General features: G+C 36.7%; 2 protein-coding genes across 2 annotated transcripts; one reads left to right on the top strand and one right to left on the bottom strand.

Moving 5' to 3' along the window:
* Positions 1-723: 723 nt before the first annotated feature.
* On the top strand, positions 724-1,326 carry LOC125647363 (uncharacterized). Its single transcript, XM_048874045.2, has one exon. The coding sequence runs from the start codon at positions 724-726 to the stop codon at positions 1,324-1,326; it is 603 nt and encodes a 200-aa protein (XP_048730002.2).
* Positions 1,327-5,845: 4,519 nt separating this feature from the next.
* Positions 5,846-12,319, bottom strand: LOC125645912 (galectin-4). The gene is made up of 8 exons (XM_048871913.2): positions 11,868-12,319; positions 11,246-11,334; positions 10,813-11,020; positions 10,062-10,238; positions 9,227-9,316; positions 9,054-9,142; positions 6,271-6,487; positions 5,846-6,178 (listed from the first exon to the last, which is right to left on the bottom strand). The coding sequence occupies exons 1-8, from the start codon at positions 11,886-11,888 to the stop codon at positions 6,062-6,064; spliced, it is 1,008 nt and encodes a 335-aa protein (XP_048727870.1). The 5' UTR covers positions 11,889-12,319; the 3' UTR covers positions 5,846-6,061.
* Positions 12,320-16,218: the final 3,899 nt, after the last annotated feature.

Below are 16,218 nucleotides of genomic sequence, written 5' to 3'. Positions count from 1 at the left end.
TGTTATCAACACCTCTAAGACTACAGAGACTAGTATTGGCACTTTAATTGTATGATATACAAGTCATGCACAAACCAGGAAAGAAAATGTTTCTAGCTGATCATTTGAGTCGTTCTTTTCTCAAGGAGACAAAGGAGGTACTCGTTCCAGATCTTCAGGTGAATGAAATTCATCTTACATCATACTTACCTACCTCACAGGAAATGCAGGACCGGATTAGGAAAGAAACCAGTCATGATATGGAGTTAGAGCACCTCATGGATACGGTCTTAGTTGGATGGCAGGACAACAAAGCTGATCTATCTCCAGAAATTAGGACCTACTGGAATTTCAGAGACGACATCTCTTGTATTGATGGTATTCTCTATAAGTCTCATAAGCGCATGGTTCCGAAGTCGCTGCAAAACAAATTGCTGGAGAAACTTCACGCTGGACATCAAGGAATTGTCAAGAATAAAAACCGTGCAAGAGACATTCTGTTTTGAAATGGTATGGGGAAAGACATTGAAAACCTTGTAAGTTCCTGTGAGATTTGTGCAAAGTACCAAGCCATGAATCTTAAAGAACTGATGATTCTAAGCGAATTACCTACAAGACTGGTATGGGTCTATTTTAACTCGATGGAACTAATTATTTACTCACTGTTGATTACTTGTCAAAGTGGCCTGTGGTGGCTAGACTTAAATCATTGACATCTAAGTGTGTGATCACTCATGTTAGAGCATGATTGCCAAATACGGAATTCTGGACATTACCATAAGCGATAATGGACCACAATTTAGCAGTTTTGAATTTAGGGAATTCGTAAAGGGATATCAGATCACACATTCAACTATTAGTCCTTACTATGCTCAGTCTAATGGACAAACAGAACACATGGTCCAGACGATGAAACGTCTTATCACCAAATCTCATGATCCATATGTAGCTCTGCTAGAGTACAGAAATACCAAAATTGATGGTATTGACTTGTCGCCTGCTCAGATGTTTCTAGGGCAAAGACTGAAATCTATTGTACCAACAACACTGCCTTTGTTGAAATCGAACATAAATGAGGATACCCTGGTCAAGCTTAAATTTCGTCAGGAAAAACAGGAGGAAAACTTCAACAAACATGCCAGAAAAGAGCCACTGAAACTTCTTAAGCCAGGAGACAACGTAATGATGAAGAATCCATCTGAACAGTGGACAAGTGGGAACATCAAAGACTTACATTCAACTAGACGTTCATGCATCGTCCAGAGTGATGGAACACATCACAGAAGAAAAAACCGCTTATACCATTTTAGTATAGCTTTGTTCCTGGGAAAATTCTTCAAATGCTGATATACAATTCGTTATTGATAAAAGTGTTACTTGTCTGAATTTTCCCTTGTGTAGACTTTCGTCGGTATTTTTCCGAGTCATTGATCATGTCAAAGTCAAGTAATTCGCCACCGTGAAACTATTGAATTGTTTGTTTACAGGAAGACAACTTTTTATTATCTATATTAAAAACGTCGAGATTGTCAACAAATAGCATTATAATGTTAAAATACTACAGGTACATAGATGTCCAAGAGAAGGGCCGGGAGGTCCAACCCCCGAACCCCTTCCCCTTGGATCTGCCAATGACCCAGTGAATGTCTGTGATTCTAGAGGCAATATTGATAAAAGATCAATCATGACACCATAATTTTCAATATCTTGCATGTCATTTGGATTCTTTAACCAGATTTTCATTGTGATGATTTTTAACAATTCAATCATTCTATCATCTTCCTATACCGATCGGCGATTGAGATCAAAAGAGGGTGTTGCACCAAAGCGGGAACTTTCCCTAATCGGATCTCTGTGCCAGCACTCGTGATGTACAATGACCTTCATCCATATTTATACTCTTATTGCACATTTGCCATGATTCCCCAGTACTAAAGACAAGTCTAATACATTTTATGTGTCAATACATTGTACATGTAGTCTAAACATAATTCTTGAAATCCTGTATCAAATATATAATATTCTATACTACTACAGTCTAAAAGTTCTTATACTCGTATGTATTATTTTCTACAAACATCTGTATATGACTCCGACCATAAAACAAATATGGGAAGCATTTAATACGCAGTTCAACATAATTCGAAGTACATGCACCTGAAAACACTGATTGCCCATAGCAATTTGCTATTGGAATACATATCATCTTATCCACTTTAAAAACTGTTTAACGATTATTTACCTTGTTTGGCCTTAAAGTTTTTCTTTCAAAGCTTTGCAAAGTTCACAACAGTTCTTCGAAGAAGGTACGATGCCTTTGTCAACAACTTTCACTCAGAAAAACATACAAGTTCTCGTTCGCAACCTTGACAATTAAAACACAGGTATTGCATTTTGTATTCGGTGTGTTTGGTGTGAGTCCTATAATTCACACATTAAACAGTGTCCAAAAAATATATATTATGTTCGTGAGGGGTTCGAACCTGGTCGTTTAAAAAAAAGAAACCATCTATACAGTGACCTTATCCACTGAACCACGCAGTAGACCATACATTACTAAGGAAATTTAACGTACAGATGACGTTGAAAATAATATCAGTGAAGTCATTTCGATTTTTTGAAATTTACAAAAAAATGTCCCCGTGAAACAAAATTTAAAAGCGACAGTTTTTGGTGGAAAACTCGAAGAACATGCTCATGCTAATTCATTTTGTTTCACGAAGGCAGTTTTTCTGAAATTCGGGGATACATGTACCCCTTCATTTTAACGCTAAAAATCGTATAAATCATTTATTGCTTGATTATTATTTTGGCTAATTTTTGTCAATACACGTCTTTTAAACTCATTTCCAGAAATGTTTGAATTAAGACATAAGTTTGAATTGGTTTTATCATATATTTGAATAACTTAATTTTACCGATATTTCATGATCATGCAACACTTTTATGGAAATTAACACGAGACGTGCAACACCTTCATTCTGTATTAATCTACATCAGCATTTTTGAATTCATACCAATCGCAAGCTTACATCGCCTTTGAGCATTGCAATCCGTTTTACTATTTATTCGAAAAAGAGATATCTCTTAAACTTTGAGAGATATCTTTCTGATTTAAAGAGATATTTCTTACTTTAAAGATATATCCCTCAACTTTGAAAGATCTCTTAAGGTTAGGAGATATCTCTTAGGGTTAAGAGATATCTCTTTAAAGTAAGAGATATCTCTTTAAATTTGAAAGATATCTCTCTTAGTTTGAGATATCTCTTTCCCTTAGAGAGACCTCTCTTTCATTTAAAGAGATATCCCTTTAAGAGATAGCTTTACAAGATTTTGCATGAAAGATATCTCTTAAAACAGAAAAGATATCTCTTTCCGAGTTCAAGAGATATCTCTCCAACTGAAAGAAATATCTGTCTTGATTTTTAAAAATTATTCTTAAAAGCACACGCATTGCTCCCTAAAGCGGAAGCGCTCCCAAAATGATTTTACATGGTTTTCGATGTGCACACATGACATTAGCCAATCTCTACCCAGAGATATCGTTCCTTGCACTCACTTACACCTCTGTCAACGTCCATGGGGTTTTACAAGAGTTTTGTAAAATGGCACGTATGCTCATATAAAGTATGGTTTTGACTTCAGTTACAAAAACATACGTAAATAAATAAATATTGAACAGATGTCAAGTCTTTTTGTGACACAAGAAGCATTGATTTGGGTTGAAACGTGGATATTGGATAGTTCTGTTGCACCAGGCCTATACATAGGTACTTGAAGAATATATAGTAATGGGAAAAAATCTACAAATAGTTGCTTGTCGTACATTTTCCCGATATTTTATAAAATAGTTCTTCGTTTTATTAGCCGTAAAAAAGTGGATTTACATGTGGAATAACATTGCATATTTTGAGACGTTAATAGAGGTGTAAGTGAGCGCAAGGAACGACAACCTAGGTAGATTGATATAGTACTTAATTGATTTCAATATCCAAGGAAAGATAACTCTCATTATTAACGTACACACAACGTACCGGAAGTATACAATAATTCAATGTTTATACATCACATGCATTTCTGAATGATGAATGAATCTTTATTTTCATCAGAATCTTTTTCATCACACCCACAGACCAGCTCTTTATACCCCTAGCAGTGTCAATCTGTGACTGATAGTAGTGCGGTATTTAATTTGATATAGTCTAGAGGAAATTCGAAATGTAGTAGCGACTGCTGGATTTTTAGTGTTTAGAGAAAAGTGGAGTATGGACTCGGGGGCTAAAACTGCTATTTGCCAATTTTTCAACAATATTAATTACTAGGCAAGGCAAATTTAAAAGGGTCATAGCTACAGATGGATACAATTTTCACTTGCAAGTTGCAGTGCCACTAGTTACACTTAGTGACTTACTAAATCCAGATAAATAAAGTAATTTACAGACAAATATTTTATTTATTTATCTATCATTTAATTTCATTTTTTTAATATCATGGTTTGTACTTGAAGAGCCATTGCAATAAAGGAACATTATTGGTGTTACAAAAAAATCTGATCATGCAGTTTTTAAATTTCTGAATTCTGAAAAAATAAGAATAATTAAATAATAAACATTTCAACCATTCATTCTCAGACAGATTCTGATACCACTCAGCCCCCAGACTGGCCAGAGAGTCCAGTGTTTCGGTAAATTCTTATAATGATGCAACTCAGCTCTCTCTCTCTCTCTCTCTCTCTCTCTCTCTCTCTCTCTCTCTCTCTCTCTCTCTCTCTCTCTCCCAACAGCTCTACCAGAAGTTCTCGGAAAATATTTACTGATGTTTAATAAATCAGTTTTCCTATTAGTTTTACTTTTGCTCCTGTTCATCATTTCATTAGGTTATGGCCCAATCTGATTAAATTTAAGATCTTTGATCCGCTCCGTATACCTCTTCCTTTCCTGTATCTGTGAAGTCCAGAGGTGAGATATATTTTTTCCAAAACAACTAAGAATGTTCATGGAACAATTTAGTATCAATTGTTTTCCTTTCAATGCTGTATGCCTTATTTCAAGAAATAACTTTGGGTCACTTTTTAATGTGAAATGGAACATTTTCCGTTTTTGACAACCTGGCGGTAGGGGTGTTTAAGACACTATACCTCATTTTCTGTAAGAAAGTGGAGTAAAACGAATTCAGATTTGGATTCAGCATACTCAAAATTGGTAATTACATCTGATTTTTATTGTTTTGGGTAATGATGTTTCAAGAAATAAATTTGGGTCACTTTTTGATGGGAAATGAAATGTTTTCCGTTTTTGGAAACCTGACGGTAGGGGTGTTTAAGACACTATACCTCATTTTCTATAAGAAAGTGGAGTAAAAGGAACCAGATTTCAAATCAGCATACTCAAAATTGGTAATTACACCTGATTTTTATTGTTTTGGGTAATTTTTAAAAAATGGGTGGTGGTTGCTACACATGTATGGATGAAAATCTCTCTTAAAGAGACATCTCTGAAAGTTTCTTTTTCGAATAGTCAAACGGCTTGCCATATTTGTAGGGTACTTTTACGGTAAAAGGAACAAGAAACATCCCTCTGATGCAAAAAAAAAAAAAAAGAAAAAAAAAAAAAAAAGATCCTCAAATCGGTACTTGTGTATTTGTTTGATAGGCGTTCCACTTTAACGACGTGAGCACTGTTAAGGATCGACAACTCTGTATGAGAGATTGCTTTAACGACGATAAACCGGAAACCGGAAATGACTATGGCTGAAAACAAATTCGCAATAGTGACTAAAATACAGAATAAACATGGACAGGGGAGAACTAGAAAATCCCCTATTCTGAGGTCCATTGCAATTGTAATAAATAAAAATAGATATAAAATACACTTAGTGTTTTTATTGCCTGGGTTATCCAGTGATATTTGTATAATCGTATTGAAATAGCAGGAAAGTACCATATCATATGTTGATATGAGTGAAAGAGAGAGATTAAATAATCATTTGTTTCAACAAAAATACAAATGTACAATACTTTAACCAATTATTTGCTCTGCATTTTGTTTCTTGTATGAATGTATGATGATAATGACATATAAATTTATTGGAATCGGACTTGAGTCAGTCGGAGGTCGCCCTTAATCTGTAGAGTGTCGATTCTGTTTAGTGGCTGCAGTCGATGTCTAAACTCGAGCAAGTGTTGATTGTTCACGGCAATCTACAAGGCGGAAAAGACATGTACGTCCCAGTACTAATAACACAAGGTCAAAAATTGTATAGTTTAAGAAGTCTGTGTTCAAAATATTTTACCTTGAATTTGTCATGTTCTGCCATGATAATCATGTCAAAATTGGCATTTGGCATGAAAGGAAAGTATGGGCTGTGTCTCTCTTCTGCTCCCCAGCCACCACCCTGGCAGGAATTTCTCAGGACGACATTAAAATCACCTCCAACTCGCAGACGGACATCACAATGAAGCGCAATGTCACTTCCGTCGTAGGGACCACACATTAGGTTCAACGTGAACCTAAAATAAGACCAAACATGAGAAAATACTGAGTGCTTTCCACTATCCCGATAATAATGATGTTGCCGGAGTCTCCGGAAATGGAAAGTGATTGGCGATACCGATTTTGTTTTTCGGTGTAGCGAAATAAAAGACCTCCCCCCCCCCCCCCCCCCCCCCCCCCCCCCCCCCCCCCCCCCCCATAGAATAATGACCGAGAAGTGCATGTATGTGTCAACCTGTAAAAGTTTGACTCCGAGGGTCTTTGGTGTGAACAAATGACTCAGCAGAAAAATGGCCCCCAATTATTACATTATTTTAGTTAAAATACTATATATATGTGTCACTGGACACTGCTTTGTCTGAATGTTGGTCAGGAGAGAGAGAGAGAGAGAGAGAGAGAGAGTCACTTGAAAGTGAAGAGAAGGGAAAATGACAGAGCAGTTCTTCATTCGTGCCCTTGAACACCTGGTGAAGACTGAAGAGTTCCACCTCTGTATAACTGACTTTTTACACATTACACATGTTAGATTAAGGTTTATTTTAAGCTTCTTTCCGACAAGTCTTTAAACTGCAGACAATAACATGATTTTCGGTGAACTTGACCCCTTCAGGATGAATACGTGGAATAGCTGGTATATCATGATACCCAACCAAATCTCTCAAGAAGAAATCGGAGATGTGCATCTTTGTCAATATTCTTACAAGACCTACATGAGATATTCTAATTCAACTTATTTGTTAATTTAATCTTAAGTTTAATTATCTCTCTTCTCTGAAGATGCCGTCATCATTCAAGAAATGAATAACCATTTTAAAAACTTCAATGGGAATGAAGTGGGGCGGTCATGGTTATGTGATCAAATCCTGTGAAGCCTGAATGGAGATTTAGTGGGTTTTCAGGGGGGGGGGGGGGTTCTGATTGAAGTCATAGTATAGTAAAGGAATACCACAAACGCATCCGTCTGATAGATATTGTGAAATGTCGTCCTTTCAAGTATTGCTAATACTCCCTCCTGAACGTCTAAGCACGTGGTAAATGAGGTCGTTTGCAGAACCCATTGATTGAAATATGTCGGAAGTACTTCGGTTGATGGAGTTTTATCGGAAATGGACGCTTCCGAATACAGAACATTTAGAAGTACATGTACTCAAAGGGGTTGTTTCTAAGTCAAAAATTTTTAAAAAGGAAAACTTCGTAGATAATGTAATGAATTTTATCATGAAGATGGAATAAAATTTCGTCGTAGCAAAAAAATAAATTTAAGAATGGTGAAAGAAAGAAATCGAGGAGGTCAGCTCGGCATTAGTGAAACGAAAAAATGATGTAACTCCTATAATCTGAAAATGATCGAAATATATATTTTGATCTAGTTTTGGTATTGTTACAAATTGTTTATCGAAGATGAAGCTATTTCTCTTACAAAGTCAATGTATCTTTTCATTTGTAGATTGTTTTCTGGCTCATTCGAGATTTTTTTTCCATTCATGTAGAGGCTGACCAGCTGTAGATGCCCAATCGTAGCGGTCAGGGCTGTACGGCGAGGTGTTTTTTTCTCGTGCCAACGGTTACGGTAACACCTGACCTCTATTTTCAAGCTCATACGAAAGATCCGTGACTTTCACTTCTAATGCCTGGTGCTTGGCGAAGGAATGGAACGCGGGCCAACCGGTTGCGAAGCGAACGCCAGCTTTAAGGTGACTTACTACATCTTGAAAAGATTTAATTATGAAAGATATGATGATATATAACAAGTAGATATGTCAAAAAGGCAAAAATAAGCATTTTAGGGTATTTAACATGATTTTCAAAAAAAATTATTTCAATAGATGCAAGGTGGAGATAACGAACAGTGATCAATCTCATAACTCCTACAAGCAATACAAAATAGATGGTTGGGCAAACACGGACCCCTGGGCACACCAGAGGTGGGATCAGGTGCCTAGGAGGAGTAAGCATCCCCTGTTGACCGGTCACACCCGCCGTGAGCCCTAGATATGAAGAAATGACTCTTGGGTTCTGCAGGTACTAACCCGATATTTTATTAACTGAGCTACGATAACTTTGGGTCGAAATTCAACGATGTTCATTTTCAAGGCGTGGAATTGGTCTAAAGTTGTGAGTTTTCTTTTCTATCAACACCACCTGTCGAAGTCCGCGACGTTGGAATCGAATTTCAAAGTTGTAAGATAATCTTAGATCGTGTTTCAAGAGCGAGTCAAAATTTCAAATGCATGCTACACCGGCAACACAACGGTATCATAAAACATCTTTACAATGTACATGCAATTTAGCTGATTCATCAACTAGCACGAGACGTTTGCGTTTAGCCTCCCTATGAACTCCGAGTCCCATTTATTCCATACTTCATTATCTAACAGTAGTACAAAATACCATATGCCTTTGAAGCCACCCCTTTCCTGATAAGGTATAAATCAATTTTGTGTGCGACCAAATCAGTCTTCGAGAAAATTAATATTCAATTTAATGTAATGGCTTTATATTCATGTTAGGAATCGTTACAGAATTCGTAATTTTACAGGACAAAATGGTTATAGAGTATGATGTGGATTCCTGCTATCTTACCTTTCTGCATTCGGATTTGGGACTCCACTGATGAAAATCATTTTCCCTGGAAAAATTCCTCCAGAAATGGGCGTGGTAAATGGCATCGGCTAAATTTATATATATCATGAGTTGATAGTGCAATTTTCAATGTGGAAAAAAACCCATTAAAACTAGTAGCCAATTTTACTCACGGGATTATACATGGGTTGGGCTCCCCCTCCTGGGTACCCCCCGGCCGGAGGGTAGGCCCCAGCTGGTGGAGATGGTGTGGGCATGGCAGCCTTAAAAAACAATTATTATCCATGACTTCTTGTGTAAATAAAATTGACCGACTACTTTTTTAAAACATAAAACAAAGTATGGTAAAATATTTTTATGTGTGTCTATTTCTAACTTTGCGTCACCTTAACAAGTGTCTAAGGAAATTGTAGCACGTGATTAGAAATCGGTTATCAGTGTGTCACTATTTAAGACATGTGATTACGATATATTAGTATGATACATTTATTTACAATGAATTGTTGAACTAGGACAGACTTCGTATCTGTCAGGACACGTACGGGTAGGGGTACTTATACATGCACTGAGAACAAACTGACTGGTATCTTCGTAATATGAAAATACGGTTTGAGACTCAGCTGTCCTAGATCATGTCTATCCAAAAAAAAAAAAAAAAAAAAAAAATACAAACCAACTTTTATTCCCTGCCACATACTGATGCAAGTTTCATTGTCCACTAAATCTTTCACAGACCCTCAATACTTATCTCCTCCCCATTTTACTTTGAACAGTGTCCCAGATCACACAACATAGGAGACAATTGGTCACGTGTCACGTTATGTAAATAAGAAACTTTTATGTATTGTGCTACCTTTTCCTTGCCTTCAATGATAACTATTGGTAATCTAGAATAAAAGTTGGTTTAAATTATGAATTTACACTCTAGCAAAAATATATCAGCTTTAAGAGCTTCTTCATTTGTGTTAATGAGTTATTAGTTTTAGAGGGTCAGCTAATGCCCCAAACCTTCGTCATCTCTCCAACAACTCGACCAAGAAAGCCCCCTACGCCCTGTCCGTGACCTTGAGCTCCATCGAATCGAATACTGCTGATCTGTACTCCGCCCTCAATCGTCAACGTGTTCACGTGATGTTTCTCGATTCTATGGCGAAAATCGCAGAAATGTCTGCCATTCACTGATACCTGAAGAACATAAACTTATCCCTTCAAACAACGGAATTCATGCAACGAACAGAGGCACTTGGGGCATGAATCATGACACCCCCCCCCCCCCCCCTTGCACACACCATAACACCTCATTTTTTCTGATCTGGGATAGACTTATATTTTTCTATTCATGTTTGTAAATATGCATTACACATCATCCAAAACTTGATATTTTTCGTCTGTGTCACGTAGTTATCGGGGATTATGAGACTCATCTTATGATAGCTGATAACATGATTTTTACTAATACGTGACACAGACGAAAAATAACAGATTTACAAAACATAAATAGAAAAATATAAGTCTATCTCAGATCAGGAAAAATGAGGTGTTATTGTGTGTGTGTGTGTGTGTGCGTGCAAAGGGTGTGTGTGTGTCATGATTCATGCCCCAAGTGCCTGTGGCAACAAAAATATTTTAAAATTTGCTCTGACGAAGGAATCTATAAACAACAGATTGCATATCAGCTGCATGCTTTAAAATCAGCTGCATTAACCCATAATCATGCAGCCTTCGGAAATACACGAGATGATCATAATATACACCACACCTTATAATGGTGGTGTTGGCAGAGTACAGTTATTTCGAAAGGCATTCCCCTCTGGAACGGCATGTACCCTCCTCGCTCTTCCCCTCCCCAGCTGTGGTGCTGGTAGCTATTACGGACCACACAGTTGTCGTTCAGGCGAGGGTTGAAATGTAGAGCTGTGTTGGACCGAGGGTTAATGTTTGGTCCGGCTTGGAGGTTGATCGAAAAACTGTTCCAAGAAAAAAAACTGCGTCAACTGAGTTATCAAAGAAGCATGTATTGAACGGAAGTTTCCTAAACGGGAAACCCAAAGACATAAAGGCGATCTATTGGTTATTGATAAGGAAATTTTCTATAGCGTTAATCAATTAAGTCAATGCAGACCGTGAAATGCAAAACTAAGGAAATGCGTTTATGTAATTTCCTGCTTTTTCATACCAATAAATGTATGTACCTGTGCTCGTGGTGGGGCACCATTCCGTTGATGACGATTTGGCGTCCGTCTCTCATACCCCCGGGGATTCCTCCCACGTAGGGAATGCCCTAACAAAACAAGACATGTATAACTGCAACTCAATTTGATAATGAGACAGGAAAGAAGCCCACAGCATTGTGAAGGAATCTTTCAAATCAAACCTATTTTTCGGCAATGAAGAAAAAAATCAATAGTAGTTTATAAAGAGTTGATCCATAATATTCTTATCCGTTTGTCACAAGAATCTCCAAAATACACATGTACATGTCATTTATTTTTTTAAAATTAAGAATGTATTCATATATTAGTATTAAAACTTCCACCCTTCGCCCTTTTGAATTCCATACTCAACTTTCATTAACTGTTTTCTGACAATATGCTACGTATGCACATTGAACACTTTAAACAACTCTCTTCTTGTGAGTACAATAAACATGCATATAGTTCACTGTCGTAACGTTATCTAGACACTACCGACAAATATAACAGAATTCAATATACGGACCGAGAACGTATAAACCGATAATGAAATTATCATTATTAAGTGAATTATTTCCACACCATAGCATCATTAATGGAAAATTAAAATATATATACTTACTGGGCTCATTATAGTAGCCATGATAGTTTCACTTCACAGCGAAGAAGGAAATGAGGGCTGTGTTGCAGGTATTTATCAAATATTCACACACTCCAACTTATAAGTAACATCAGGTGATCAAATCACGAGGGATGGCTATTTACATAAAATGATTTCAAGAGGCCATGATACAGGAAATTCCCAAAGGTAAATAAACTGTTATCTTGTGACAGAAATTACGAAGTAAAGTAGGTGGATGCATTTTCACGTGTCGTGGAATTTTGAAATAGCTCACAGGGACTTGTCTTCCGGATTGTGGAAACTTTTGAAAATATATATATATAAATCCTCTTTAAAATCTTTAAAATCACCTTTGAAGTCTTTCTTTCTGATAAAGATTCCGACACGCTTTGGTAATTAAAAGGTGATTTTAAAGAGGATTTATATATTTTTTTATTTTCCACAATGCGGAAGACAGGTCCCTGTGACAGAAGAAAAAACCTCACTAAATTAAATTTACAAATGAAATCATCAATGCAAATTTAGAAGAAGAAAAAAAGTAATATTTTTCACCGACTTCCCATGGACGCCTCTTTCTCTCTCTCTCAATATCTCGATATATGCCGATGACCTTGCAATATGGATGTACATGTAAGAGCCTATTCCTTGTGTGTTAATTTACGTTCATCAAACTTCTGAACATTCCGACTGCACCAGATGTATACATGGGTGTAGAATATATCTCTATATGGGAGAGAGAGGAAGGGGGGGGGGGGGCAAGTAGGATACCCGTGTTTTAACCTTACCAGTTCTAAGTATATATGCTGATTATAAACATTTATAAGATTATGTATACAATGAATGTAAGAATAAATGGTACGTTGCCTCTGTCATATAGTGTATGCTTTAGTTGAAAGTTCCCCTAGAAAATGTGTAATTGTGGATTTTGAAATAAGCATTATTCATATTGAAAAATACCATTACAATACATGACATATATTTCCAGAAGCATGGTTTTGGAACTCTTTTTGATATCTTCTAGCAGGGTCCACCCATGATTTTTCTGTGTGAAGTTTTTAAAAAAAGATTCTGAAAAGTGGAAACCCCCCCCCCCCCCATTTTTATGGGCCTGATGACTTCTTGAAAATCGGGGAAAGTAATTTAATGTTGAAGGCTGAAATTCTGTAGTTCAACTCAAACTTTGTTACTAGGAAGTATATAAAGTTCTATGTACAAGAGCATGCTTAGACAAGCGGAAGCATGATAGGGTATGTGCAATTTAACGTGTGTCACGACCTATTTTCTTTAGAGAAGTCGAGAGCCCGGAGAGGCATAGCCTTCATTGACTTCTCTTGTTTTGAGTCTGGAAAACGTGTAAATGCCGGAGTTGGTGACGGTTTATGCTTCGACCAACGTTTCGAGTCAGATGTGCCAGGGTTTACGCAATAGGCAACTTATTTTCAAACATTTAACAGTAATGCACAAAACTGCCACAAGGAAATCAATACTTACTTGCTTTTAATCCATTTTCAACATGCCCCCTGTCCCGGGTTTACGTGAACTGGTTTTGGGAGCTGTCACAATAGGGGACCCGTTAAGAGTGAAGCAGGCTGACGTAATCAGAGTTGTGATTTAAACCCGGGACAGGGGCATGTTGAAAATAGATTAAAAGCAAGTAAGTTTTGATTTCCTTGTGACGGTTTTGTCCATTGCTATTAAATGTTTGAAAACAACTTGTTTATTGCGTAAATCCAGGCACATCTGAGTCGAAATGTCGATCGAAACACAAACCGTCACCGACTCCGGCATTTACACGTATGCTTGCGAAGAGAAGTCGATGAAGGCTATGCCTCTCGACTTCTCTAAAGAGAATAGTCACGACCGTGCATGTAATTAGAATTGGAATTCAAATAATCTTAAATCACAAGTCATGAAAGTTTAATCCATGAATGCATTCCATTTTCAGTTTCTTAATGGAAGAGGTGATGCTAACGGCGATCAATGTAAAGAACACAAAATATAGAACAGGACAAACACAGAACTCTGAACACAGCAGAGTTGGGATCAGGTGCCGAGGAGGAGAAAGTATCCCCTGTTGACCGATCGAGCCCTGTATCTTGATAAATCTGTAGTCAAAATCAGCATAAAAAGAACGGCCTAACAATTTGTATGAAAACACGTCAGACAACTTTCGACTGCATCCGGGTAGAATAGGTCCTCAGTACCTCTTGCTAGTCGTAAGAGGCGACTAAATGGTACGTTCTATCGAATGAGACCGCAAAACCCGAGGCCCCGTGTCACAGCAGGTGTGGCACGTTAAATATCCCTCCCTGTTCAAATGCCATAATCGCCAAGCATGGGCCTAAATTTTGCAGCCATTCACCGGCAATAATGACGTCTCTACATAAGAGAAAAATTCTTGAGAGTAAGTTAAACAATATACAATCAATCAATCGACTACATGACGGGATGTATTTGCGAACAAGGTCATTGCAACGTCATAAATTTTTTGAAATTCTGATTTTAAACAAGCCTGTTTTTAAACTCCTTTAATCAGCATCAACATATTTTTCAATAGGGTGTCTCAATTCAAAAATTTATCATACGCTGAACATGTTCTCGCGTATCGAATCAGTTGGGAGACATGAACACCATATGCAAGTGATAAAAGAATATTGCTACATAAATATGGGAAGTTGATGATGAGGAAGCTGAAGTCATAAAGTCGAGTTGTTACATTGTAGTCTGACATTGTTCAGTAGAAACAGATGTGGAAGACCCCCCCCCCCTTTTTTTTTTAATTTTGAGCTTACTAGGTTATATTGAATCAACATACATTGTATGTATGAAAATTAATTTTATTTATATAAAAAAAAAATGACGAAGATATACATGTATATAATATCGAGTTGAAGACCATTGCAAGCATTTTCTTCCTCTTATGTTGAAGTTTTTTGAAAAATAAATTCTGTTTCATGAGAATGCTGAATTAAGTTAAGGTCACGATTTGTTTAAATAAACTGTTAGAAGACCTGAATAAATATTGTCGATGAGATTATTCAGCATTTTTTTTTTTATATCAGCTGTGAGTAGAATCAGAATGCTTTTAAAGTAATTTTGGGATGACACAAGATACGAATATTTCCGAGTTTCATGTAATTTATCGTGAAGGATGGTTGTATAAAATGTGGGAAAGTGATACGTTTTGATTCATTTCCCCCTTATCTTATCCGGTGTATTATGCCGATCCACTTATTATCAACTTCGTGTGGTACTCCATTACAAGTTGACCTCTTATGCATAATGACCTTGTGATTAAGACTGGAAATTCCAAGTAACTGTACATTGCACAATGACATACTCATCTACTGAATTCCACAATCATAGCGATAATTCATTAGGCTTGATAGTTGAAGATACTAGAAAGACTGGCGCAAGCGCGGAGAGTGTAAAATTGAGCATTATGTGTACACCATATGAAATGTATACAAAAATATACACTACGTATATCGTATGTCTAAAATAGTATTTCAAAAGTTAAATATAACAGATCTGTTCTGTTGTAGACTGGTGGGTTACTTTATAGTACTATATATATTTATCTGTTTTGTTGTAGACTGGTGGGTTACTTTATAGTACTGTACATTTACCTGTTCTGTTGTAGACTGGTGGGTTACTTTATAGTACTATATATTTACCTGTTCTGTTGTAGACTGGTAGGTTACTTTATAGTACTATACATTTATCTGTTCTGTTGTAGACTGGTGGGTTATTCTATAGTACTCTACATTTACCTGTTCTGTTGTAGACTGCTGGGTTATTCTATAGTACTCTACATTTACCTGTTCTGTTGTAGACTGGTGGGTTATTCTATAGTACTATATATTTATCTGTTCTGTCGTAGACTGGTGGGTTACTTTATAGTACTATATATTTACCTGTTCTGTTGTAGACTGATGGGTTACTTTATAGTACTATATATTTACCTGTTCTGTTGTAGACTGATGGGTTACTTTATAGTACTATATATTTACCTGTTCTGTTGTAGACTGGTGGGTTATTTTATAGTACTATATATTTACCTGTTCTGTTGTAGACTGCTGGGTTATTCTATAGTACTCTACATTTACCTGTTCTGTTGTAGACTAGTGGGTTATTCTATAGTACTATATATTTATCTGTTCTGTTGTAGACTGGTGGGTTACTTTATAGTACTATATATTTACCTGTTCTGTTGTAGACTGGTGGGTTACTTTATAGTACTATATATATTTACCTGTTCTGTTGTAGACTGGTGGGTTATTTTATAGTACTGTACATTTACTTGTTCTGTTGTAGACTGGTGGGTTATTTTATAGTACTATATATTTAC

This window comes from Ostrea edulis, chromosome 6 (assembly GCF_947568905.1).
Source record: "Ostrea edulis chromosome 6, xbOstEdul1.1, whole genome shotgun sequence".
NCBI classification, from domain to species: Eukaryota; Metazoa; Mollusca; class Bivalvia; order Ostreida; family Ostreidae; genus Ostrea; species Ostrea edulis.
This window is presented reverse-complemented; position numbering and strand designations above follow the sequence as displayed.

Excerpts from the sequence above, each read along its gene's own strand:
- LOC125647363 (XM_048874045.2), top strand. The coding sequence starts at position 724 with ATGATTGCCAAATACGGAATTCTGGACATTACCATAAGCGATAATGGA.
- LOC125645912 (XM_048871913.2), bottom strand. The coding sequence starts at position 11,888 with ATGGCTACTATAATGAGCCCA. Across the intron at positions 11,021-11,245 it reads GTGCCCCACCACGAGCACAG|TTTTTCGATCAACCTCCAAG; the intron begins GTACATACATTT and ends TTCTTGGAACAG. Across the intron at positions 9,143-9,226 it reads CCCAACCCATGTATAATCCC|CCGATGCCATTTACCACGCC; the intron begins GTGAGTAAAATT and ends ATATAAATTTAG.